Source organism: Pristiophorus japonicus, chromosome 3 (assembly GCF_044704955.1).
Source record: "Pristiophorus japonicus isolate sPriJap1 chromosome 3, sPriJap1.hap1, whole genome shotgun sequence".
Classification (NCBI taxonomy): domain Eukaryota; kingdom Metazoa; phylum Chordata; class Chondrichthyes; family Pristiophoridae; genus Pristiophorus; species Pristiophorus japonicus.
In genome coordinates, this window is record NC_091979.1 from 56,869,918 (window position 1) to 56,897,430 (window position 27,513).

The window sequence follows — 27,513 nt, forward strand, 5'->3', positions numbered from 1 at the left end:
GCGCTGCCGGGATCCGAGGCTCCTTCCCTCCCTTAAAGGAAAGTTACATCGCTGCAGGCTCTGCATTGCAATGAGTTACATTGTCACTGACGACAACTCCGATCCAACCCGATCAGCCCCAAGCACTCCAATGAACGATCGCGGCCGAGGAAAATTCAGAAAAATTGCCAGTATGCATTCCCACAATTTTTTTATTTACCCCCCCCGGCCCCTCCACATTCCCAACATCCCCTTTATCTTGCACCCCTGAAGCACCCAGCCCCCTGGAAAACGCCTCTGGCAGCTGTCGGTGTTCTCGCCCACCGATGCTGCAGGGGGCGTAACCGAAATTCGGGTCCGGTGCGCCACCGGGGCGATCCTTAGGGCAATGACGTCACGATCTCCGGGCGCAGGAGATCGGGACGCAAGTTGTTCCCACCATCTTAAATCTCTCGGCCAATTTAGCGGGAATCATTTCTTTCGCCACACCGGGTCGGTAAGCTGTTAGGGCCCCATTATCGCCCCCCGGAGGTGATAACGGGAGGCGCAAAGGAGGCTAATTTCTAGGCTGTAGTGTTTTAACTCTGATTTTATCAAAATTAGTCTTTTTTGTCATGAATTTCCTCTGGTTAGAATTCAATAAGCTTTTTGTTAGTGAAAACAAAGTTAGCATTCTAAACTGCTCATCAGATAACACTCAAGCGTGATTTAGAAGATGATTTCTTATTCAATGTTCTTTCCATTGCTGTCTGTGGAAAAGCATCCGACTTTAGTGCCTCTCCCCGGGTTGCTGAATTCAGCTATGATTCTCCTCAATTTTAACTTCCCCTGCTTGGCAGCTAAATTGGAGTGAGGGACTTACCAACACCTTTCCCACCACAATCTGGCCGACTCCGATCGTAAACTGCAGGCAGCAAAAGAACACCTACTCCATGCTAACGGGGTCCTCTTTCAATATGCAGGTTGGGCTCCAATGCTGTAATCGGGGTCCAATCTGCTATTTTGACCTGAGACCTGAGCGTGGGAGCAGTGGTGGATACCCCGTCAGGTCAACCCTGCTGGGAACAGGTTTATTTAGTTTCATTATGGGTCAGGTGTAGTAGGAGGGCTCCATCGGAGAACTTGGCCACTTCAACCCTGACATTCGCTAACCTGCCGCCCCCCCGCTGTTCAATTACTAATGGGTTTCATATAAAAAGTATTTCCATTTAGTCTTCTGAGTTCATTAATACGGCAAGTTAAACACAACAATTCACTATTACTACTCCAATGTGCCATCATTTATCTACAGCGTTTCCTGAAAATAAATGACGCATACCAAAGGGGAACTCCTCACGTTAACAGCAAAATGATTGAGAATTAGTGAGGTTATTTCAATTCAGTTCAAAATGGACTTTAAAGTGGATTTCACATATTAATCAGGTAACCTTTACTGATCAACTCAAATGACAATTCGGTTAAAAATGATTAGTGTCAGCATTATGTCAATTGGAAGAATTGTACAGTATCTCACCAACTAGATTAGCCATTAGCTCAGCAAGGCATTCATCTCCCAAGGCCCAAGGAAAGGCACCATCAAAATGGCCATGAACACCGCTGGAAGATAAATAAAAATACTGTTAGAAACAGGAAAGAATTGACTTGCATTCATGTAGCACCTGACATGATCTCAAGAATTTCCAACCCACTCCAACCCAACTCACACCCAAGTAAATGAATTACTTTTGATGTGTAGCACCTGTCATTTTGTAGGCAAATGCAGCAGTCAATTTACAGATGGCAAAGTCCAACAAACAGTGATGGGATGAACGCCTGCTTGAGGTCCCCTGCCCAAAATTGGGTTGCCTTAAATGCAGCCAGCACGGGACTGCTGTGTTAAAACAAAAAAACAGGTCTGCACGTGGCCTAAATGGCAGTCCTTAAAGGAACCTCTACAGGCTGCCACCAAAAGGTAAGTGTTTGAAATATGACTTATCTGAATGTGGAACTGGGAGGTGCAGGAGCTAGGGCTACTTCTGGTCATTGCTCAACCTTCTCCCCCATCAAGCTCGCTCCCCTCCCCAACAATCGACACCCCCATCCCGATGTCCTGAGCACAGAAACTGTAGCATAGGGTCCTGAACTTAAGGAAAGGTAACTTCGATGGTTTGAGACATGAATTGGCTAGAATAGACTGGCAAATAATACTTAAATAGTTGACGGTGGATAGGCAATGGCAAACATTTAAAGATCACATGGATGAACTTCAACAATTGTACATCCCTGTCTGGAATAAAAATAAAATGGGGAAGGTGGCTCAACTGTGGCTAACAAGGGAAATTAAGGATAGTGTTAAATCCAAGGAAGAGGTATATAAATTGGCCAGAAAAAGCAGCAAACCTGAGGACTGGGAGAAATGTAAAATTCAGCAGAGGAGGACAAAAGGTTTAATTAAGAGGGGGTAAATAGAGTATGAGAAGAAGCTTGCCGGGAACATAAAAACTGACTGTAAAAGCTTCTACAGATATATGAAGAGAAAAAGATTAGTGAAGACAAACGTAAGTCCCTTGCAGTTGGATTCAGGTGAATTTATTATGGGGAACAAAGAAATGGCAGACCAATTGAACAAATACTTTGGTTCTGTCTTCACGAAGGAAGACACAAATAACCTTCCGGAAATACTAGGGGACCGAGGGTCTAGTGAGAAGGAGGAACTGAAGGATATCCTTATTAGGCGGGAAATTGTGTGAGGGAAATAGATGGGGTTGAAGGCCAATAAATCCCCGAGGCCTGATAGTCTGCAGCCCAGAGTACTTAAGGAAATGGCCCTACAAATAGTGGATGCATTGGTGATCATTTTCCAACATTCCATGGACTCTGGATCAGTACCTATGGACTGGAGGGTAGCTAATGTAACACCACTTTTTAAAAAAGGAGGGAGAGAGAAAGCAGGTAATTATAGACCGGTTAGCCTGACATCAGTGGTGGGGAAAATGTTGGATTCGATTATTAAGGATGAAATAGCAGCGCATTTGGAAAGCAATGACAGGATCGGTCCAAGTCAGCATGGATTTATGAAAGGGAAATCAAGCTTGACAAATCTTTTGGAATTTTTTGAGGATGTAACTAGTAGAGTGGACAAGGAAGAACCAGTGGATGTGGTGTATTTGGACTTTCAAAAGGCTTTTGACAAGGTCCCACACAAGAGATTGGTGTGCAAAATCAAAGCATATGGTATTATGGGTAAGATACTGATGTGGATAGAGAACTGATTGGCAGACAGGAAGCAGAGAGTCGGGATAAACGGGTCCTTTTCAGAATGGCAGGCAGTGACTAGTGGAGTACCGCAGGGCTTAGTGCTGGGACCCCAGCTCTTTACAATATACATCAATGATTTGGATTAAGGAATTGTGTGTAATATCTCCAAGATTGCAGATGCCACTAAACGAGGTAGCGGTGTGAGCTATGAGGGGGATGCTAAGAGGTTACAGGATGACTTAGACAGGTTAGCTGAGTGGGCAAATGCATGACAGATGCAGTATAATGTGGATAAATATGAGGTTATCCACTTTGGGGGCAAAAACAAGACGACAGAATATTATCTGAATGGTGGCAGATTAGGAAAAGGGGAGGTGCGACGAGTCCTGGGTGTCATGATTCATCAGTCATTGAAAGTTGGCATACAGGTACAGCAGGCAGTGAAGAAGGCAAATGGTATGTTGGCCTTCATAGCTAGGGGATTTGAGTATAGGAGCAGGGAGATCTTACTGCAATTGTACAGGGCCGTGGTGAGGCCTCACCTGGAATATTATGTTCAGTTTTGGTCTCCTAATCTGAGGAAGGAAGTTCTTGCTATTGAGAGAGTGCAGCGAAGGTTCACCAGACTGATTCCCAAGATGGCTGGACTGACATATGAGGAGAGACTGGATCAACTGGGCCTTTATACATTGGAGTTTAGAAGGATGAGAGGGAATCTCATAGAAACATACAAGATTCTGACGGGACGGGACATGTTAGATGCGGGTAGATTGTTCCCGATGTTGGGGAAGTCCAGAACCATGGGACACAGTCTTAGGATAAGGGATAGGCCATTTAGGACTGAGATGAGGAGAAACTTCTTCACTCAGAGAGTTATTAACCTGTGGAATTCCCTGCTGCAGAGAGTTGTTGATGCCAGTTCATTGGATATATTCAAGAGGGAGTTAGATATGGCCCTCACGGTTAAGGGGATCAAGGGGTATGGAGAGAAAGCAGGAAAAGGGTACTGAGGGAATGATCAGCCATGATCTTATTGAATGGCGGTGCAGGCTCGAAGGGCTAAATGGCCTACTCCTGCACCTATTTTCCATGTTTCTATGTCAAGAATGGGCAAGAAAACATCCTGATGATTTGCACCTACCACCATCCCTCAGTACTTCTCCATGTTGAACATCACTTGGAAGAAGCACTGAGGGTGCCAAGGACACAGAATGTACTGTGGATGTAGGACTGCAATGGTCATCACCAAAAATAGCTTGGTAGCACCACTACTGTCCAAGCTGGCCAAGTCTTGAAAGAGATAGCTACCAGACTGGGCCTGCAGCAGGTGTTGAGAGAACCAACCTGAGAGAAAAACCTTCTTGAACTCATTCTCACCAATCTACCTGTCAGAGATGTATCTGTCCATTACCGCATTGGTAGGAGTGATCACTGCACAGTCCTTGTGGAGAAGAATTTTCTTCTTCACCCTGAAGACACACATCATCCTATTGTGCGGCATTACACCCATGCTAAATGGGATAGATTCAAAACAGATCTAGCAGCTCAAAACTGAGCATTCACGAAGTACTGTGGGCCATCAGCAACAGCAGAATTGTATTCCACCTCAATCTATAACATCATGGCCCAGCATAACCCTCACTCTACCATTACCATCAAGCTAGGAGACCAACCCTGGTTCAATGAGGAGCAGCATCAGGCATAACTAAAAATGATTTGCCAACCTGGTAAAGTTACAACACAGGACTACATGCTTGCTAAACAGTGGAAACAGCATGCTATAGACAGAGCTAAGAACATAAGAACATAAGAACTAAGAGCAGGAGTAAGCCATTTGGTCCCTCGAGCCTGCTCTGCCATTCAATAAAATCATGGCTGATCTGATCTTGGCCTCAACTCCACTTTCCTGCTTGTTCCCCATAACCCTTGACTCCCCTGCACAAAAATCTGTCTATCTCCACCTTGAATATATTCAAAGGCTCAGCCTCGACAGCTCTCTGGGGTAGAGAATTCCAAAGATTCATCACCATCTGAGAGAAGAAATTCCTCCTCATTTCCATCTTAAATGAGCGACCCCTTATTCTGAAACTATGGTCCCTTGTTCTAGATTCCCCCACGAGGGAAAACATCCTCTCAGCATCTACCCTGCCAAGCCCCCTCAGAATCTTATCTGTTTCAATAAGATCACCTCTCATTCTTCTAAACTCGAGTGAGTACATGCCCAACCTGTCTTTCCTCATAAGACAAACCCTTCATCCCAGGAATCAAACTGGTAAACCTTTTCTGAACTGCCTCCAATGCAAGTATATCCCTCCCCGCTGATTGGAGCGTGAGTAGGTACTGCAGGTGTGGCGAGGCCGGGGTGAAGGAGGGGCGAGAGATTGTAGCGGGACGTGAGTTCTGGTCCCAGAAGAGGCGAGGGCCCAGGGGCAGCATGGACCAACCCACAATGTTAGGTCCTTCATTGAAACACCTGTGAACTTTTTGGTGTGGAAGCAAGTCATCCTCGACTCGAGGGACTGCCTATGATGATGATCATCCCTCCTTTAATAAGGAGACCAAAACTGTATGCAGTACTCTAGGTGTGGTTGCACCAATACCCTGTACAGTTGTAGCAAGACTTCCCTACTTTTATACTCCATCCCCCTTGCAATAAAGGACAACATTCCATTTATCTTCCTAAATACTTGCTGTACCTGCATGCTAACTTTTCGTGTTTCACTCTGTACCGCAGCATTCTGTCGTCTCACTCCTTTTAAATAATATTTTGCTTTTCCATTCTTTCTACCAAAGTGGAAAACCTCACATTTTCTCACATTATACTCCATCTGCCAAATGTTTGCCCACTCATTTAACCTATCTATATCCCTTTGCAGACTCTTTGTGTCCTCCTCACAAATTTTTTTCCCACAGGAAACTCTCGTTTATCTGGATCGCTTGGGGATTCGGCAATTCCGGGAAAACGAATTCTCCAATAGGGCGAGTTTACATTTTAAAGCTAATTGTTATTTGAACATGAACGTATTAAAATAAATTAAAATTGATTCATAACGTTTCGAAATTAAAAATTATTTTATTCTGTTAAAACTGAGATTGATTTTTAAAATAACGATCTTAAATCTGCTTGTTTAAATGAATTCATTTTCTTCTTAATTAAAATGTTGTGGATGATATGAGTTTGCAGAACCTTGTGAGAAGTAAAATGAGAATTCTTCTCAAAAAAGCCAATGACATATTTCATTGCTTCTTCAGCGCGTGTCCAAGTCTTTTTTTGTTTTTCTTCAATTTCATTGTCTAAATCGCTCACCTCTTCGTCAGATTTCTCTTTAATGGTGACTATGCCGATAAGTTCCTCGTCAGTGTAAGTTTGTGTTACATCTGTTTCGATGTCAACATCTATCCACTTAGCAATGTCATCTTCTGCAAGGGATTTAAGTGCTTTTGCTTTGTGTGCACCGCTGACAATCTCCATGATTTCTTTTCCAGCCTGTTTTTTATTAGCCCGTAAATAAAAAAACCTTTGACTTCTTCATTATCAGCAGCACTGTCTTTAAATATGATATTGGGCCACAACTTGCACCAACACCTCTTCAATGGAGCATTTTTTACTTCTCTCCATGCCAGCGAGCATGCATAGATGGCATCTAGGGAACCAAGGGTCTAGCAAGAAAGAGGAACTGAGGGAAATCCTTATTAGTCAGAAAATGGTGTTCGGGAAACTGATGGGATTGAAGGCCAATAAATCCCCAGGGCCTGATAGTCTGCATCCCAGAGTACTTAAGGAAGTGGCCCTAGAAATAGTAGATGCATTGGTGATCATTTTCCAACATTCCATGGACTCTGGATCAGTACCTATGAATTGGAGGGTAGCTAATGTAACCCCACTTTTTGAAAAAGGAGGGAGAGAGAAAACAGGGAATTATAGACTGGTTAGCCTGACATCGGTGGTGGGGAAAATGCTGGAATCAATTATTAAGAATGCAATAGCAGCACATCCGGAAAGCTGCAATAGGATCAGACCAAGTCAGCATGGATTTATGAAAGGGAAATCATGCTTGACAAATCATGCTTGACAAATTTTTTGAGGATGTAACTAGTAGAGCGGATAAGGGAGAACCAGTGGAGGTGGTGTATTTGGACTTTCAAAAGGCTTTTGACAAGGTCCCACACAAGAGATTAGTGTGCAAAATTAAGGCGCATGGTATTGGGGGTAATGTATTGACGTGGATAGAGAACTGGTTGGCAGACAGGAAGCAGAGAGTGGGAATAAACGGGTCCTTTTCAGAATGACAGGCAGTGACTAGTGGGGTGCTGCAAGGTTCAGTGCTGGGACGCCAGCTATTTACAATATACATTAATGATTTAGACGAAGGAATTGAATGTAATATCTTCAAGTAAGCTGGGTGTCATTGTGAGCTGCGAGGAGGACGCTAAGAGGCTGCAGGGTGACTTGGGCAGGTTAGGCAAATGCATGGCAGATGCAGTGTAATGTGCATAAATGTGAGGTCATCCACTTTGGTGGTAAAAACAGGAAGGCAGATTATTATCTGAATGGTGACAGATTAGTAAAAGTGGAGGTGCATCATGACCTGGGTGTCATGGTACATCAGTCACTGAAGGTAGGCATGCAGGTACAGCAGGCGGTAAAGAAAGCAAATGGCATGCTGGCCTTCATAGCGAGAGGATTTGAGTATAGGAGCAGGGAGTTCATACTGCAGTTGTACAAAGCTTTGGTGAGACCACACTTTGAGTACTGTGTGCAGTTTTGGTCTCCTAATCTGAGGAAGGATGTGCTTGCTATTGAGGGTATAGTGAAGGTTCACCAGACTAATTCCCGGGATGGCAGGACTGACATATGAAGAAAGACTGGATCGGCTAGGCTTGTACTCACTGGAATTTAGAAGAATGAGAGCATAGAAACATATAAATTTACGACAGGACTGGACAGGTTAGATGCAGGAAGAATGTTCCCGATGTTGGGGAAGTCCAGAACCAGGGGTCACATTCTGAGGATAAGGCGTAAGCCATATAGGACCGAGATGAGGAGAAACTTTTTCACCCAGAAAGTGGTGAACCTGTGGCATTCTCTACCACAGAAAGTTGTTGAGTCCAGTTCGTTGGATATATTCAAGAGGGAGTTAGATGTCGCCCTTACAGCTAAGGGGATCAGGAGGTATGGAGAGAAGAATGTGGTGGGGTACTGAGGTTGAATGATCAGCCATGATTATATTGAATGATGGTGCAGGCTCGAAGGGCCGAATGGCCTGCTCCTGCACCTGTTTTCTATGTTTCTATGTTGCTATGTTTAATATTGTATGCTGTCTGGAAATCAGAGATTGATTGATCACTATTAATCAATTTGCGCATGAAGTTATTCCTATAATGGCACTTGAAGTTTTGTATGACACCCTGATCCATCAGTTGAATGAGCGAAGTCACATTGGGGGGCAAAGATGTTGCCACAACTAACCACTAATTTTGATTCATGCAGGTGTGCTCTGCAATTGTCCAGAAGCAGTACACACTTTCCATTAGATTTGCCTATTTTCTTCATGTTTTCTCTAGCTTGGGGGACAAATTCTGATGAAAACCATTCTATGAATATGTCTTGTCCATCCATGTACTTTTCTGAGCCTTATAGCTAACTGGTAAATGAGCAATTCCTTTTAAAACACGTGGTTTCCTTGATTTGCCAATCACTAAAAATGGAAGTCTATGTTCTCCAGAGGCATTGGCACAATTCAAGATTGTTAACCTCTCCTTATTCATTTTAAAGTCTACAGCTTCCTTCTCCCCTGCTGCAGCCAACATAGCAATTGGCAAACAACTCCAAAGTAAGCCAGTCTCATCGGCGTTGTATATTTGATCTGCAGTCAATTTCATTTCCTGCACCATTTCAGCAAATGTTCTTGAATAATTCTGTGCGGCTTCATCGTCACAAGACAATTTAAATTGTACACCCGACTGCTTGAACTGCTTTCAATGCGTGTGACAGTTGAAAAGTGAGAAAGAAGTCCATGCCTGCATCAATTTATGTGTAATTGAGCAACCTGTTCACATTTGCGATAGTTGAAGTGAGCGAGATATTCACATGTGTGACAGTTATTTTAAATTCCATTATGGTGGATTTTCCATTACATTCATATCTGGATAAATGAGAGTTTCCTGTATTATCAGCAAATTTGGCTACAATACACCTGTTCCCTTCATCTAAGAGATCCCACAACCATAGCATCGGATTAAATCTCTACAGTTCCGAAACATCCAGTCGTGAATGATGGTGGACAATTAAACAGCGAACGGGAGGAGGAGGCTCCATTAACGTTCCCATCCTCAATAATGGCAGAGCTCAGCAAGCGAGTGCAAAAGACAAGGCTGAAGCATTCTCAACCATCTTCAGACAGAAGTGCTGAGTGGATGATCCATCTTGGCTTCCTCCTGACGTCCCCACCATCACAGAAGCCAGTCTTCAGCCAATTCGACTCACACCAAGTGATATCAAGAAACAGCTGAGTGCACTGGATACAGAAAAGTCTATGGGGCGCAACAAATTCCTGGCTTTCGTGCTGAAAACTTGTGCTCCAAAACTAGCTGCACCTGTAGTTGAGCTGTTCCACTACAGCTACAACACTGCCATCTGCCCAGGTACATCCTGTCCGTAAAAATCAGGGCAAATCCAATCTGACCAATTATCGTCCCATCAGTCTACTCTCAATCACCAGCCAATTGATGGAAAGTTTCGACAGTGATATCAAGCGGCACTTACTTGCCAATAACCTGCTCATCGATGCTCAGTTTGGGTTTTGCCAGGACCACTCGGCTCCAGACCTCATTATAGCCATCACCCAAACATGAACAAAAGAGCTGAATTACAGAGTGATGTGAGAGTGACTGCCCGTGACATCAAGGCAACATTTGACCGAGTATGGCATCAAGGAGTCCTAGTAAAATTGAAGTTAATAGAAATCAGGAGAAATCTCCATTGTAGTAGGAGTTCCTCAGGGCAGTATCCTAGGCCCAACCATCTTCAGCTACTTCATCAATGACTCCCCCCATCATCAGGCCGGAAGTGGGGATGTTTTCTGATGATTACACAATGTTCGGTTCTATTCACAAATCCTCAGATAATGAAGCAATCCATGCCCGCATGCAGCATGACCTAGATGACATTCAGGCTTAGGCTAATAAGTGGCAAGTAACATTCATGCCACACAAGTGCCAGGCAATGGCTATCTCCAACAAGAGAGAGTTTAACTAATACTTAACATTCAACAGTATTACCTCCCACCATCAACATCCTGGGAGTCACCATTGACCAGAAACTTAACTGAACTAGCCACATAAATAATCTGCTAACAAGACCAGGTCATAGACTGAGTATTCTGTGGTGAGTATCTCACCTCCTGACTCCCCAAAGTCTTTCCACCATCTACAAGGCACAAGTCAGTAGTGTAACGGAATACTTCCACTTGCCTGGATGAGTGCAGCACCTACAACACTCAAGATGCTCGACACCATCCAGGACAAAGCAGCCCTCTTGATTGTCACCTCTCCACCACCTTAAACATTCATTCCTTCATCAGCGTACTGTGGCTGCAGTGTGTACCATGAACAAGATGCACTGCAGCAACTCGCCAAGGCTTCTTCGTCAGCACCTCCCAAACCCACAACCTCTACTACCTAGAAGGACAAGGGCAGCAGGCACATGGGAGCACCATCACCTGCACGTTTCCCTGCAAGTCACAAACCATCCAGACTTGGAAATATATTACCGGTCCTTTATCGTCGCTTAGTCAAAATCTGAGAACTTCTTCCCTAACAGCACAGTGGGAGTACCTTCACCACACGAACTGCAGCGGCAGAAGAAGACAGCTCACCACCATCGTCTCAAGGGCAATTAGGGATGGGCAACAAGTAGTACGCTCACAGCCCATGAACGAATAATAACAAAAACATCCTCCCCCATCCTGATTGCCTTCACCTCCCCTTTAAGCACGTGCCTGTGGGATGCTGCCAGTGAAGCAGCAGCACGAAATGCCATGCCTCTTCATCGGCTAGCTGCCTGGGGATACCCAGGAGGTATGAGCAGCTTGTCAGTCTCATTTAATTGAGGCCCGAGGGCCAATTCCAGATGTGCCTGCCTGTCTGACCCTGTCAGGAATCCATGGTCAGGGTGTTTAAAACATTTTGGACAGGCACCGACACAACTGTTGTTGCTGCGGGACAACTGGGCATCCACCTGACCAGAGGGATGCAGCAATCTCGCAGCATCATCTTTGCACAGTGCCAGTGGTTATAGAACTATTCTGCCTTCTTGTACTGGTTTCACCAATCGATTTAATTGAAAACTGACCTTTAAATCCCCTGTCGTGGCTTTTGCAGCACTGACTTCGAGGGACTCGCAAGCAGGAGATCGTCATCATATTCTTGTGAGGCCAACGGGAGCACCTCTGGGCCTCCTATGACCTGGATCCTCACTGCCATCAGCTTTAGCTGACGAGTCCGAGACTGTGCTACCCTTTATCGGGCCTGTGGTTAAAATGGCCATCAGAGTGCAACTCTAACATTTAAAGTAGGTCCCAGCTCCTTTGCGATGGGTGGCCTCCCATGCCTGAATTCAGACAAATAAAAATGGTGAAAGCTTTGAAGACATTGAAAAATCCTAAAAAACCAACACCCCACCCCCGTCATTTAATCCTGCGTCTGGACTGTTCCCGTCATGCGGGGGACAGTGCCGGGGGTAAACTCCCCCGTTCTGATTCTATCTCAAACAGAAGAATTACCTTCCGCCATTTCAACAACTTGATCCGTACTATATTTTAACGATAGGTTACCATAGCAACTGTGTAAATTCTGTTGAGTGCTGGGAAAGGGAAACTTCATGTAGTGCAACAGTAATCACATCTAAAGAGATCTATATCAGAGGTAGCAGCGAGTGAAGAAATACTCATACTGAGATTTTAGAGAAGTGAGATCTGAAGTTAGCTGTGGAGTTGAAGCCAAGATAAAATCGCGGCTGTTTCTGGAAAGAAGGTGGGTATTAGGCTTTCACTGAGGAGAAGCTGTTCACTAAGGAAAAATGCACTCGCTTGATCCTTGTTATTAAAGTAGTATTGACATTTATCCTAACTGCAGTAATGAATCGTAATGATCTTTTCTCTGTTAACCTAACTTATTCACCTTCACATTAGCATTTTGTGTCAACTTCAAGAATAGCATGTACCCGCACTCCAGTGTGTACCTGCATTCCAGTGTACCTGAATTCCAATGTGTACCTGCACTCCACTGTGTACCTGCTTTTCAGTGTCCCTGAATTCTAGTATGTACCTGCACTCCAGTGCGTACCTGCATTCCAGTGGATACCTGAATTCCAGTATGTATGGAAGAACTCCACAAGACTGAGTACTGAGCTAAAACTGATGTGACCTTAGTCTCTTTAATACAACTCCAGAGTGCCTAAGCAGCATGCCAGACAACCTTTTATATTCCCTTGCATGAGGTGTGTAGGTGACCCTAGGGCCTCCAACAGTTACGCCCTCTGGTGGCAAGTCTTACACAGTTACAATGTTTAAAAACATAACATCACTCTCCCCCACAAAGTCTTTGATACAAATTATTTACAAGTTGAGACAATCCGGGGCCCTATGGTCCCTGGTTGATTGTCTGAGTTCAAACTCTGGCATGGGTGAGTTGGTCGGACCATTGCTGCAATGCAGCACGGCTGGTCTGTCAGGATTGTTGGGAATGGTAGGTTCATCCTCTTGATTGACAGCATGGTTGATTGCTGGTTGGGTGTGTGTTGGTGGATCGATGATGGTGATGTCCTCTTCAGTTTGTTCCTGGTTGTCGATGAACTGCAGTTTGGTCTGATCCAAATGCTTTCCGCATTCAATAGTTTGACTATAAACACTCTGTTGCCCTCCTTGGCCAAGACAGTGCCAGCAACCCATTTAGGACCATGACCATAATTCAGGACAAACACAGGGTCATTAACATCAATGTCGCGCGATATAGCCGCGCGATCGTGGTACATGTTTTTCCAGTGACGCCGAGTTTCCACATGATCACTTAGATCCGGGTGGACTACGGAGAGCCTGGTTTTGAGTGCTCTCTTCATTAAAAATTCTGCAGGGGGAACCCCAGTGAGCGAGTGCAGTCGTGTCTGGTAGCTGAGCAGGACCCGAGATAAGCGGGTCTGTAAGAAGCCTTCCGTCACGTGTTTCAAGCTCTGCTTGATAGTTTGGATTGCCCATTCCGCTTTACCCTTGGATGCAGACTTAAACGGGGCTGACCTGACATGTTTGATGCCATTCCGGGTCATAAACTCATTGAATTCCGAGCTGGTGAAACACGGTCCATTGTCACTGACAAGGACGTTGGGCAAGCCATGGGTGGCAAACATAGCCCAGAGGCTTTCAATGGTGGCAGTGGATGTGCTGGATGACACAATTATGCATTCAATCCATTTAGATTAAGCATCCACAACAACTAAAAACATCTTTCCAAGAAAGGGGCCAGCAAAATCTACGTGGATCCTGGACCACAGTTTGGAGGGCCATGACCACAGACTCAATGGAACCTCCCTCGGTGCATTGCTCACTTGTGAACACGTGCTGCACTAGTCTACGCATGACTCTAAGTCCGAGTCAAAGGTGGCGCCACCAAACATGAGACCTGTCAATTGCCTTCATCATGCCTGGGTGGGTATTGTGTAGGTCGCGTATTAACGATTCCCTGCCTTTTTTTGGAAAAAAACCACGCGATTACCCCATAAAAGACAATCCGACTGGATGGGCATTTCAGCTTTATTGGTGAAATGGCTTAATTTCATCTTGCATTTCCACGGGAATGGCCAACCAGCTCCCATTGAGGACGCAACTGTTTACAAGTGATAGCACAGGATCCTGGCTGGTGGACTGGCGAGCAGTGATGGGTGACCCCTCGCTCTCAAAAGCATCCATGACCAGAAGCAAGTCTGCAGGCTGTGCCATTTCCACCCCAGTGGTGGGCAATGGTAGCCGACTGAGGGGATTAGCACAGTTCTCCATGCCTGATCTGTGGCAGATAACACAGTCATAAGCGGACAATGTTAGTGCCCATGTTTGGATGCAGGACAAAGCATTGGTGTTTATACCTTTGCCTTCTGAAAACAGCGAAATGAGTGGTTTGTGGTCGGTTTCAAGCTCAAACCAAAGTCCAAATAGGTATTGGTGCATTTTCTTAACCCCATATACACATGCTAATGCCTCTTTCTCGACCATACTGTAGGCTCTTTCAGCCTTAGACAGACTTCTAGATGCGTATACAACTGGTTGAAGTTTGCCCGATACATTGGTTTGCTGTAACACACAGCCGACCCCATATGAAGATGCATCACAAGCTAGCACTAATTGTTTACACGGGTCATACAGTACAAGTAACTTATAAGAACAAAGTAGGTTTCTGGCCTTCTCAAAGGCTGTCTCTAGAGATTTACCCCAAACCTAGTCATCACCCTTGCGTAGAAACATATGCAATGGTTCCAGCAAAGTACTTAAACCGGGTAGAATGTTACCAAAATAGTTGAAGAGTCCCAGGAATGAATGCAGCTCTGTCACATTCTGTGGTCTGGGTGCATTCTTGATGGCCTCTGCCTTTGAATCTGTGGGTCTGATGCCATCTGCCGCAATTTTTCTGCCCAAAAATTCAACCTCTGGTGTCAGGACCTTGGAGCATTTCAGCCTGAGTCCCACTCTATCTAGTCGACTTAGAACCTCTTCCAGGTTGTGCAGGCATTTGGTGGTGTCACCACTGGTGATCAGGATGTCATCTTGAAACACAACGGTGTGAGGAACCGATTTCAGGAGACTCTCCATGCTCCTCTGGAAGATGGCAGCAGCCGAGCGAATCCCAAAAGGGCACCTATGGTAGGAAACAGTCCTTTGTGCGTGTTGATGCACGTCAATCTTTTCGAAGATTCAGCCAGCTCCTGTGTCATGTAGGTGGAGATTAGGACCAACTTGGTGAATGACTTCCCCCTGCTAACATTGTGAACAGGTCATCCGTCTTGGGTAGTGGGTACTGGTCCTGTAACGAGACTCTGTTGATCGTTACCTTGTAGTCTCCGCAGATTCTGACCATGCCATTGCTTTTCATCACCGGAACAATCAGACTGGCCCATTCGTTGAACTCGACTGGTGATATGCTTCCCTCTCGTTAAAGTCTGTCCAGTTCGATCTCGACTTTCTCCCTCATCATATATGGAACCGCTCAAGCCTTGTGATGAACAGGCCTTGCATCGGGGACTAGATGGATCTGCACCTTGGCACCTGTGAAGTTGCCAATACCTGGTTCAAATAGCGACAGAAACTTGCTCAGCACTTGGGCGCACGAGGCATCATCCACTGAAGATAGTGCTTTGAAGTTGTCCCAGTTCTATCAAATCTTTCCCAGCCAGCTTCTGCCGAATAGCGTTGGGCCATCGCCTGATACAACCAACAGTGATAAATCATGCACAGCTCCATTTTATGATACCTTAACTGCCGTGCTGCCAATGACTGGTATGAGCTCTTTGGTGTAGGTGTGCAGCTTTGTCTGAATCGGGCTCAATTTGTGCCTTTGTGCATTGTTGCCCCAATTTCTCAAAAGCCTTCTGGCTCATAATTGACTGACTCGTTCCGGTGTCCAACTCCATTGAACCGGAATACCATTCAATTTGACTTTCAGCATAATAGGGGGGCTCTTGGTGGTGAAGGTGTGTACCCCATACACTTCTTGCCTCTTTGTTCTGTGTGATCCGCGCCAGATCGATCATCCTCTGCCGACTCTGCCACATGGTGAGTCACAGCACTCTTGCACATTCACCCGAGGTGCCCCATTGTTTCATAGAAACATAGAATACAGGTGCAGGAGTAGGCCATTCTGCCCTTCGAGCCTGCACCACCATTCAATATGATCATGGCTGATCATGCAACTTCTGTACCCCATTCCTGCTTTCTCTCCATACCCCTTATTCCTTTAGCCGTAAGGGCCACATCTAATTCCCTTTTGAATATATCTAACGAACTGGCCTTTGCACATGTAGTGCTTGAATCGACATTGGTGGGCTCAATGATTACCCCCGCAGTGCCAACATTGTGCTAATGGATTTGCATTCACGCCCAATGGCGGTCTCTGAGTCATCCTCGGTCTTGCAGCTGCAAATGTGTAGGTCCTGCCATATGCAGTTCTGCCTGCTAGCGACATTATTTTATGCACAATACTTGCCGGTGAGCTTCGATGTTGGGAATATATCTGTCTGGTCTTATCGCTCATGGATATGAATGCATGGGCTATTGTGATGGCCTTGCTCAGGTCTAAGGATTCGGTGGACAGCAGCTTGCGAAGAATGACCTCATGGCCGATGCCAAACACAAAAAAGTCCTGCAGCATTTCCCCCAAAAATGCAGAAATTCGCAAGTTCCCGCAAGGCGGTCTCAGGTTGGCAACATAACTCGCCACATCCTGGCCCTTGGAGCAGTGGTGCATGTAGAAGCGATACCTGGCCATTAAGACGCACTCCTTTGGCTTGATTTGGTTCCGAACCAGCGTACACAACTCTGTATATGTCTTCTCCATTGGTTCTCTGTTGCTAGCAGATTCTTGATGAGGCCGTATATTGTGGACCCACACTCGATGAGGAGAATCGCCCTGCGCTTGATCGCTTTGTCGTCCCCATCCAGCTCGTTGGCCATGAAGTACTGGTCAAGACACTCAATGAAGGCTTCCCAATCATCACCCTCTACAAATCTCTCTAAAATACCAACGGCAGTCAGGACCATGTGAAAGTTCGTAATCTGTTACTCGTCACCAATTGTTAAGTATGGAAGAACTCCACAAGACTGAGTACTGTGAGCTAAAACTGATGTGACCTTAGTCTCCTCAATACAACTCCAGAATGCTAAGCAGCATGGCAGACAACCTTTTATATTCCCTTGCACGAGGTGTGCAGGTGACCCTTGGGCCTCCAACAGTTGTGCTCTCTGCTGGCAAGTCTTACACAGTTACAATGTTTACATACATAACACAGTGTGTACCTGCATTCCAGTGTGTACCTGCACTCCAGTGCATACATGCATTCCAGTGGATAACTGAATTCCAGTGTCTACCTGCCCTCCAGTGGATACATGAATTCCAGTATGTAGCAACATTCCAGCGTGTAACTGAAGTCCAGTGTGTACCAGTATTCCAGGGTGTGTACCAGCATCCCAATGTGTGTCTGCACTCCAGTGTGTACCTGAATTCCAGTGTGTACCTGAATTCCAGTGTGTGCCAGCTTTACAGTGTGTGCCTGCACTCCAGTGTGTACCAGCATTCCATTGAGTACAAACATTCCATTGCATACCAGCATTCCAGTGGGTATCTGCTTCCTAGTGTGTGCCAGCATCCCAGCATGTATCTGCATTCCAGTGTGTACCTGCAATCCAGGGTCCTGAACTTGGTATTGAAAGGAAACTTCGACAGTATGAGACGTGAATTGGCTAGGATAGACTGGCGAATGATACTTAAAGGGTTGACGGTGGATAGGCAATGGCAGATATTTGAAGATCACATGGACGAACTACAACAATTGAACATCCCTGTGTGGCGTAAAAATAAAAAAGGGAAGGTGGTACAGGAAATTAGGGAACGTGTTAAATCAAAGGAAGAGGCACAAAAATTAGACAGAAAAAGCAGCAAGCATGAGGACTGGCAGAAATTTAGAATTCAGCAGAGGAGGACTCGGGGTATAATTAGGAAGGGGAAAATAGAGTATGAGAGTCAGCACGCAGGTAACATAAAAACTAACTGCAAAAGCTTCGATAGATATGTGAAGATAAATGATTAGTGAAGACTAATGTAGGTCCCTGCAGTCCGAATCAGGTGAATTCATAATGGGGAACAAGGAAATGGCAGACCAATTGAACAAATACTTGGGTCCTGTCTTCACTAAGGAAGACACGAATAACCTCCCGAAAATACAAGAGGACCGAGGATCTACCGAGAAGGGGGATCTCAGGGAAATCCTTATTAGTCAGGAAATGGTGTTAATGAAATTGAAGGGACTGAAGGCCAATAAATCCCCGGGGCCTGATAGTCTGCATCCCAGAGTACTTAAGGAAGTGGCCCTAGAAATAGTTAGAAACATAGAACAGAGAAAAATAGGTGCATGAGTAGGCCATTCGGCCTTCGAGCCTGCACCACCATTCAATGAGTTCATGGCTGAACCTGCAACTTCAGTACCCCCTTCCTGCTTTCTCGCCATACCCCTTGATCCCCCTAGTAGTAAGGACGTCATCTAACTCCCTTTTGAATATATTTAGTGAATTGGCCTCAACTACTTTCTGTGGTAGAAAATTCCACAGGTTCACCACTCTCTGGGTGAAGAAGTTTCTCCTCATCTCGGTCCTAAATGGCTTACCCCTTATCCTTAGACTGTGACCCCTGGTTCTGGACTTCCGCAACATTGGGAACATTCTTCCTGCATCTAACCTGTCTTAAACCCATCAGAATTTTAAACGTTTCTATGAGGTCCCCTCTCATTCTTCTGAACTCCAGTGAATACAAGCCCAGTTGATCCAGTCTTTCTTGATAGGTCAGTCCCACCATCCCGGGAATCAGTCTGGTGAACCTTCGCTGCACTCCCTCAATAGCAAGAATGTCCTTCCTCAAGTTAGGAGACCAAAACTGTACACAATACTCCAGGCGTGGCTTCACCAATGCCCTGTACAACTGTAGCAACACCTCCCTGCCCCTGTACTCAAATCCCCTCGCAATGAAGGCCAACATGTCATTTGCTTTCTTAACCGCCTACTGTACCTGCATGCCAACCTTCAATGACTGATGTACCATGACACCCAGGTCTCGTTGCACCTCTCCTTTTCCTAATCTGTCACCATTCAGATAATAGTCTGTTTCTCTGTTTTTACCACCAAAGTGGATAACCTCACATTTATCCACATTATACTTCATCTGCCATGCATTTGCCCACTCACCTAACCTATCCAAGTCACTCTGCAGCCTCATAGCATCCTCCTCACAGCTCACACTGCCACCCAACTTAGTGTCATCCGCAAATTTGGAGATACTACATTTAATCCCCTCGTCTAAATCATTAATGTACAGTGTAAACAGCTGGGGCCCCAGCACAGAACCTTGCGGTATCCCACTAGTCACTGCCTGCCATTCTGAAAAGTACCCATTTACTCCTACTCTTTGCTTCCTGTCTGACAACCTGTTCTCAATCCATGTCAACACACTACCCCCAATCGCATGTGCTTTAACTTTGCACATTAATCTCTTGTGTGGGACCTTGTCGAAAACCTTCTGAAAGTCCAAATATACCACATCAACTGGTTCTCCCTTATCCACTCTACTAGAAACATCCTCAAAAAATTCCAGAAGATTTGTCAAGCATGATTTCCCTTTCACAAATCCATGCTGACTTGGACCTATCATGTCACCTCTTTCCAAATGCGCTGCTCTGACATCCTTAATAATTGATTCCATCATTTTACCCACGCCTGAGGTCAGGCTGACCGGTCTATAATTCCCTGTTTTCTCTCTCCCTCCTTTTTTAAAAAGTGGGGTTACATTGGCTACCCTCCACTCGATAGGAACTGATCCGGAGTCAGTGGAATGTTGGAAAATGACTGTCAATGCATCCGCTATTTCCAAGGCCACCTCCTTAAGTACTCTGGGATGCAGTCCATCAGGCCCTGGGGATTTATTGGCCTTCAATCCCATCAATTTCCCCAACACAATTTCCCGACTAATAAGGATTTCCCTCAGTTCCTCCTCCTTACTAGACCCTCTGACCCCTTTTATATCCGGAAGGTTGTTTGTGTCCTCCTTAGTGAATACCGAACCAAAGTACTTGTTCAATTGGTCTGCCATTTCTTTGTTCCCCATTATGACTTCCCCTGATTCTGACTGCAAGGGACCTACGTTTGTCTTTACTAACCTTTTTCTCTTTACATATCTATAGAAACTTTTGAAATCCGTCTTAATGTTGCCTGCAAACTTCTTCTCGTACTCCATTTTCCCTGCCCTAATCAAACCCTTTGTCCTCCTCTGCTGAGTTCTAAATTTCTCCCAGTCCCCGGGTTCGCTGCTATTTCTGGCCAATTTGTATGCCACTTCCTTGGCTTTAATACTAACCCTGATTTCCCTTGCTAGCCACAGTTGAGCCACCTTCCCTTTTTTATTTTTACGCCAGGCAGGAATGTATAATTGTTGTATTTCATCTATGCGGTCTCTAAATGTCTGCCATTGCCCATCCACAGTCAACCCCTTAAGTATCATTCGCCAATCTATCCTAGCCAATTCACGCCTCATACCTTCAAAGTTACCCTTCTTTAAGTTCTGGACCATGGTCTCTGAATTAATTGTTTCAATCTCCATTCTAATGCAGAATTCCACCATATTATGGTCACTCTTCCCCAAGGGGCCTCGCACAACGAGATTGCTAATTAATCCTCTCTCATTACACAACACCCAGTCTCAGATGGCCTCCCCCCTAGTTGGTTCCTCGACATATTGGTCTAGAAAACCATCCCTTATGCACTCCAGGAAATCCTCCTCTACCGTATTGCTTCCAGTTTGGCTAGCCCAATCTATGTGCATATTAAAGTCACCCATTATAACTGCTGCACCTTTATTGCATGCACCCTTAATTTCCTGTTTGATGCCCTCCCCAACATCACTGCTACTGTTTGGAAGTCTGTACGCAACTCCCACTAACGTTTTTTGCCCTTTGGTATTCTGCAGCTCGACCCATATAGATTCCACATCATCCAAGCTAATGTCCTTCCTAACTATTGCATTAATCTCCTCTTTAACCAGCAATGCTACCCCACCTCCTTTTCCTTTTATTCTATCCTTCCTGAATGTTGAATACCCCTGGATGCTGAGTTCCCAGCCCTGATCATCCTGGAGCCACGTCTCCGTAATCCCGATCACATCACATTTGTTAACATCTATTTGCACAGTTAATTCATCCACCTTATTACGGATACTCCTTGCATTAAGACACAAAGCCTTCAGGCTTGTTTTTTTAACACCCTTTCTTTTTAGAATTTTGCTGTACAGTGGCCCTTTTTGTTCTTTGCCTTGGGTTTATCTGCCCTCCACTTTTCCTCATCTCCTTTCTGTCTTTTGCTTTTGTCTCCTTTTTGTTTCCCTCTGTCTCCCTGCATTGGTTCCCATCCCCCTGCCATATTAGTTGAACTCCTCCCCAACAGCAATAGCAAACACTCCCCCTAGGACATTGGTTCCAGTCCTGCCCAGGTGCAGACCGTCCGGTTTGTACTGGTCCCACCTTTCCCAGAACCGGTTCCAATGCCCCAGGAATTTGAATCCCTCCCTGCTGCACCACTGCTCAAGCCACGTATTCATCTGCGCTATCCTGCGATTCCTACTCTGACTAGCACGTGACACTGGTAGCAATCCCGAGATTACTACTTTTGAGGTCCTACTTTTTAATTTAGCTCCTAGCTCCTTAAATTCATTTTGTAGGACCTCATCCCCTTTTTTACCTATGTCGTTGGTACCAGTGTGCACCACGACAACTGGCTGTTCTCCCTCCATTTTTAGAATGTCCTGCACCTGCTCCGAGACATCCTTGACCCTTGCACCAGGGAGGCAACATACCATCCTGGAGTCTCGGTTGCGGCCGCAGAAACGCCTATCTATTCCCCTCACAATTGAATTCCCTATCGCTATCGCTCTCCCACTCTTTTTCCTGCCCTCCTGTGCAACAGAGCCAGCCACGGTGCCATGAACATGATGCATTGGTGGTCATTTTCCAACATTCCATAGACTCAGGATCCGTTCCTATGGATTGGAGGGTAGCTAATGTAACCGCATTTTTTTAAAAAGAAGGGCGAGAGAAAATGGAATTATAGACCAGTTAGCCTGACATCAGCGGTGGGGAAAATGCTGAAATCAATTATTAAAGATGTAATAGCAGTGCATTTGGAAAGCAGTGACAGGATCGGTCCAAGTCAGCATGGAATTATGAAAGGGAAGTCATGCTTAACAATTCTTCTCGAATTTTTTGAAGATGTAACTAGTAGAGTGGAAAAGGGAGAACCAGTTGATGTGGTGTATTTGGACTTTCAAAAGGCTTTTGACAAGGTCCCACACAAGAGATTAGTGTGCAAAATTAAGGCACATGGTATTGGGGGTAATGTACTGACGTGGATAGAGAACTGTCTGGCAGACAGGAAGCAAAGTATGGGAATAAACGGCATGGCAGACAGTGACTAATGGGGTGCCGCAGGGCTCAGTGCTTGGACCCCAGCTGTTTACAATTTACATTAATGAGTTAAACGAAGGAATTGAATGTAATATCTCCAATTTTGCAGGTGACACTAAGCTGGGTGGCAGAGCAAGCTGCGAGGAGGTACTAAGAGGCTGCAGGGGGAGTTAGACAGGTTAGGTGAATAGGCAAATGCATGGCAGATGAAGTATAATGTGGATAAATGTGAGGTTATCCACTTTGGTGGCAAAAACAGGAAGGCAGATTATTATCTGAAAGGTGATAGATTAATAAAACGAGACGTGCAACGAGATCTGGGTGTCATGGAACATCAGTCATTGAAGGTAGGCATACAGGTACAGCAGGCAGTAAAGAAAGAAAATGGCATGCTGGCCTTCATAGCGAGGGGATTTGAGTATAGGAGCAGGGAGGTCTTACTGCAATTATACAGGACCTTGGTGAGACCACACCTCAAGTATTGTGTGCAGTTTTGGTCTCCTAATATGAGGAAGGACATGCTTGCTATTGAGCGAGTGCAGCGAAGTTTCACCAGACTAATTCCTGGGATGGCAGAACTGACATATGAGGAAAGACTGGATCGGCTAGCTTATACTCACTAGAATTTAGAAGAATGAGAGGGGATCTCATAGAAACGTATAAAATTCTGACGGAACTGGACAGGTTAGAGGCAGGAAGAATTAACCCAATGTTGGGGAAGTCAGGAACAAGGGGACACAGTCTAAGGATAAGTGGTAAGCCATATAGGACCGAGATGAGGAGAACATTTTTCACCCAGAGAGTTGTGATCCTGTGGAATTCTCTGCCACAGAAAATTGTGGAGTCCAGTTCATTGGGCATATTCAAAAGGGAGTTAGATGTGGCCCGTGGATATGAAGAGAAGGCAGGGGTGGGGTACTGAGGTTGCATGATCAGCGGTGCAGGCTCGAAGGGCCGAATGGCCAGCTCCTGCACCTATTTTCTATGTTTCTATGTTTCTATCCCCAGCATAGAAGCATTGGTTACGCTCGACCAGCTCCACTGGGCGACCCACATTGTCTGCATGCCCGATGCTAGACTCCCGAAACAAGCACTCTACTCCATGCTACATCACGGCAGGTGAGTCCCAGGAGGGCAGAGAAAAGGCTTCAAGGACACCCTCAAAGCCTCCTTATAAAAATACAAAATCCTCACCGACTCTTGTGACTCCCTGGCCCAAGCCTGCTCAAAGTGAAGGAGGAGCATCCGAAAAGGCACCAAACACTTTGAGTCTCTTCGCCAGGAGCACATGGAAGCCAGCTACAAACAGTGGCAGGCGCGTATGACAAATCAAGCACCCCATCCACCCATCACTCCAACCATCATCTGCTCCAGCTGTAATAGAGACTGTAGTTCCCACATTAGTCTCAACAGTCACCTTAGAACTTATTTTAGTGTGGAAGCAAGTCATCCTCGACTCCAGGGGACTGGTTAGGAAAGAAGTATTCCAGTGTGTACCTGCATTCCAGTATGTACCTGCAATCCAGTGTGTACCTGAATTCCAGTGTGTACCTGTATTGCAGTGTGTACCAACATTCCAGTGTGTACCTGTATTCCAGTGTGTACCAGCTTCCCACTGTGTATCAACATTCCAGTGTGTACCTGCATGCCAGTATGTACCTGCAATCCAGCGTGTACCTGTATTCCAGTATGTACCAGCATCCCACTGTGTATCAACATTCCAGTGTGTACCTGTATTCCAGTGTGTACCAGCATCCCACTGTGTACCAACATTCCAGTGTGTACCTGTATTCCAGTATGTACCAGCATCCCACTGTGTACCAACATTCCAGTGTGTACCTGTATTCCAGTGTACACCTGCATTCCAGTGTGTGCCTGTATTCCAGTGTATACCAGCATCCCACTGTGTACCAATATTCCAGTGTGTAGTTGTATTCCAGTGTGTACCTGCATTCCAGTGTGTACCTGAAATCCGGTGTGTATCTGAATTCCAGTGTGTACCTGCACTCCAGTGTGTACCAACATTCCAGTGTGTAGCTGAATTCCAGTGTGTACCTGCACTCCAGTGTCTACCTGAATTCCAATGCGTACCAGCATTCTATTGAATACCTATATTCCAGTTTGTACCTGAATTGCAGTGTGTACCTGAATTCCAGTGTGTACCAGCACTCCAGTGTGTGCCTGAATTCCAGTGTGTACCGACATAAGAACATATCAAATAAGAGCTGGAGTAGGCCATTGGGAAAATGTTGGAGTCCATTATTAAGGAAGTAGTAGTAGATATTTGGAAAAGCATGATTCAGTCAAGCAGAGTCAGCATGGTTTTATGAATGGGAAATCATGTTTGACAAATTTGCTGGAGATCTTTGCAGATGTAATGAGCAAGGTGGATAAGGGGGAAGCAGTGGATGTGATGTATTTGGATTTCCAGAAGGCATTCGATAAGGTACCACATAAGAAGTTACTGCACAAGATAAAAGCTCACAGGGTTGGGGGGCAATATATTTGCATGAATAAAGGATTGGCTAACTAACAGAAAACAGAGAGTCGGGATAAATGGGTCATTTTCTGGTTGGCAGTGACTAGTGGGGTGCTGCAGGGATTAGTGCTGATTCCTCAACTATTTACAATCTATATTAATGATTTGGATGAAGGGACTGAGTGTAATGTTTGCTGATGATACAAAGATGGGTGGGAAAGCAAAATGTGAAGAGGACACAAAAAAATCTGCAAACGTATATAGATAGGCTAATCGAGTGGGCAAAAATTTGGCAGATGGAGTATAATGTGGGAAAATCAGAGGTTGTCCACTGTGGCAGAAATCATAGAAAAGCAAATTAAAATTTAAATGGAGAAAAATTGCCAAGTACTGCAGTACAGAGGGACCTGGGGGTACTTGTGCATGAAACACAAAAAGTTAGTACGCAGGTACAGCAAGTAATCAGGAAGGCAAATGGAAAGTTGGCCTTTATTGTAAGGGGGATAGAGTATAAAAGCAGAGATGTCCTGCTACAACTGTACAGGGTATTGGTGAGGACACACCTGGAGTACTACGTACAGTTTTGGTCTCCGTATTTAAGGAAGGATATACTTGCATTGGAGGCTGTTCAGAGAATGTTCACTAGGTTGATTCCGGAGATGAGGGGGTTGACTTATGAATATAGGTTGAGTAGGTTGGGCCTATACTCATTGGAGTTCAGAAGAATGAGAAATGATCTTATTGAAACTTATAAGATAATGAGAGGGCTCGACAAGATGGGTGCAGAGAGGATATTCCCACATAGGGGAAACTAAAACTAGGGGACATAGTCTTAGAATAAGGGACCGCCCATTTACAACTGAGATGGGGAGAAATGTCTTCTCTCAGTGGGTTGTAAATCTATGGAATTCTCTGTCCCAGAGAGCTGTGGAGGCTGGATCATTGAATATATTTAAGGCGGAGATAGACAGATTTTTGAGTGATAAGGGAGTAAAGGGTTATGGGGTGCGGGCAGAGAAGTGGAGCTGAGTCCATGATCAGATCAGCCATGATCTTATTGAATGGTGGAGCAGGCTTGATGGGCCAAATGGCCTACTCCTAATCCTATTTCTTATGTTCTTATGTTCTTATTTGACCCCTCGAGCCTGTTCCACCATTCAATAAGATCATGGCTGATTTGATCTTGGTCTCAGCTCCACTTCCCTGCCTGCAACACGAAACCCTTGACTCCCATATCCTTCAAAAATCTGTCCATCACCACCTTAAATATATTCAATGACTCTGCCTCTACAGCTCTCTGGGGTAGGGAATTTCAAAGATTCATGATCCTCTGAATTCCAGTGTGTACCTGAATTCCAGTGTGTACCAGCATTCCAGTGTGTACCAGCTTTACAATCTGTACCTGCAATCTAGTGTGCATCTGAATTCCAGTGTTTACCTGAATTCCAATGTGTACTAGTATTCCAGTGTGTACGAGCATTCCAATGCGTACCAGAATTCCAGTGTGTACCCATGTTCCAGTGTGTACCTAAATTCCAGTGTGTACCTGCATTCCAGTGTGTACCTGCATTCCAGTGTGTAGCACATGGTATTGGGGGTAATGTACTGACATGGATAGAGAACTGGTTGGCAGACAGGAAGCAGAGAGTCGGAATAAATGGGTCCTTTTCAGAATGGCAGGCAGTGACCAGTGGGATGCTGCAGGGTTCAGTGCTGGGATCCCAGCTATTTACAATATACATCAATGATTTAGATGAAGGAATTGAATGTAGTATCTCTAAGTTTGCAGATGACACTAAGCTGGGTGGTGGTGTGAGCTGTGAGGAGAATGCTAAGAGGCTGCAGGGTGGATTGGACAGCTTAGGTGAGTGGGCAAATGCATGGCAGATGCAGTATAATGTGGATAACTGTGAGGTTATCCACTTTGCTGGCAAAAACAGGAAGACAGAATATTATCTGATTGGTGACAGATTAGGAAAAGGGGAGGTGCAACGAGACCTGGGTGTCATGGTACATCAGTCATTGAAGTTTGGCATGCAGGTACAGCAGGCGGTGAAGAAGGCAAATGGCATGTTGGCCTTCATAGCTAGAGGATTTGAGTCTAGGAGCAGGGAGGTCTTACTGCAGTTGTACAGAGCCTTGGTGAGGCCACACCTGGAATATTGTGTTCAGTTTTGGTCTCCTAATCTGAGGAAGGACGTTCTTGCTATTGAGGGAATGCAGCGAAGGTTCACCAGACTGATTCCCGGGATGGCAGGACTGCATTATGAGGAGAGACTGGATCAACGGGGCTTGTATCCACTGGAGTTTAGAAGAATGAGAGGGGATCTCATAGAAACATATAAAATTCTGATGGGTTTGGACAGGTTAGAGGCAGGAAGAATGTTCCTGTTGCTGGGGAGTTCCAGAACCAGGGGTCACAGTCTAAGAATAAAGGGTAAGCCATTTAGGACCGAGATGAGGAGAAACTTCTTCAGTCAGAGAGTGGCTAACCTGTCGAATTCTCTACCGCAGAAAGTTGTTGAGGCCAGTTTGTTAGATATATTCAAAAGCGAGTTAGATA

General features: G+C 45.3%; 1 protein-coding gene across 1 annotated transcript in view; it reads right to left on the reverse strand.

The window, feature by feature from the left end:
• The window catches only part of kynu (kynureninase), a 295,567-nt gene that overhangs the window by 237,983 nt on the left and 30,071 nt on the right, over positions 1-27,513 (reverse strand). Inside the window, exon 3 of the mRNA XM_070873566.1 lies at positions 1,493-1,575. Coding sequence (XP_070729667.1) covers positions 1,493-1,575 — 83 coding nt within the window. The remainder of the gene's footprint in view (positions 1-1,492; positions 1,576-27,513) is intronic.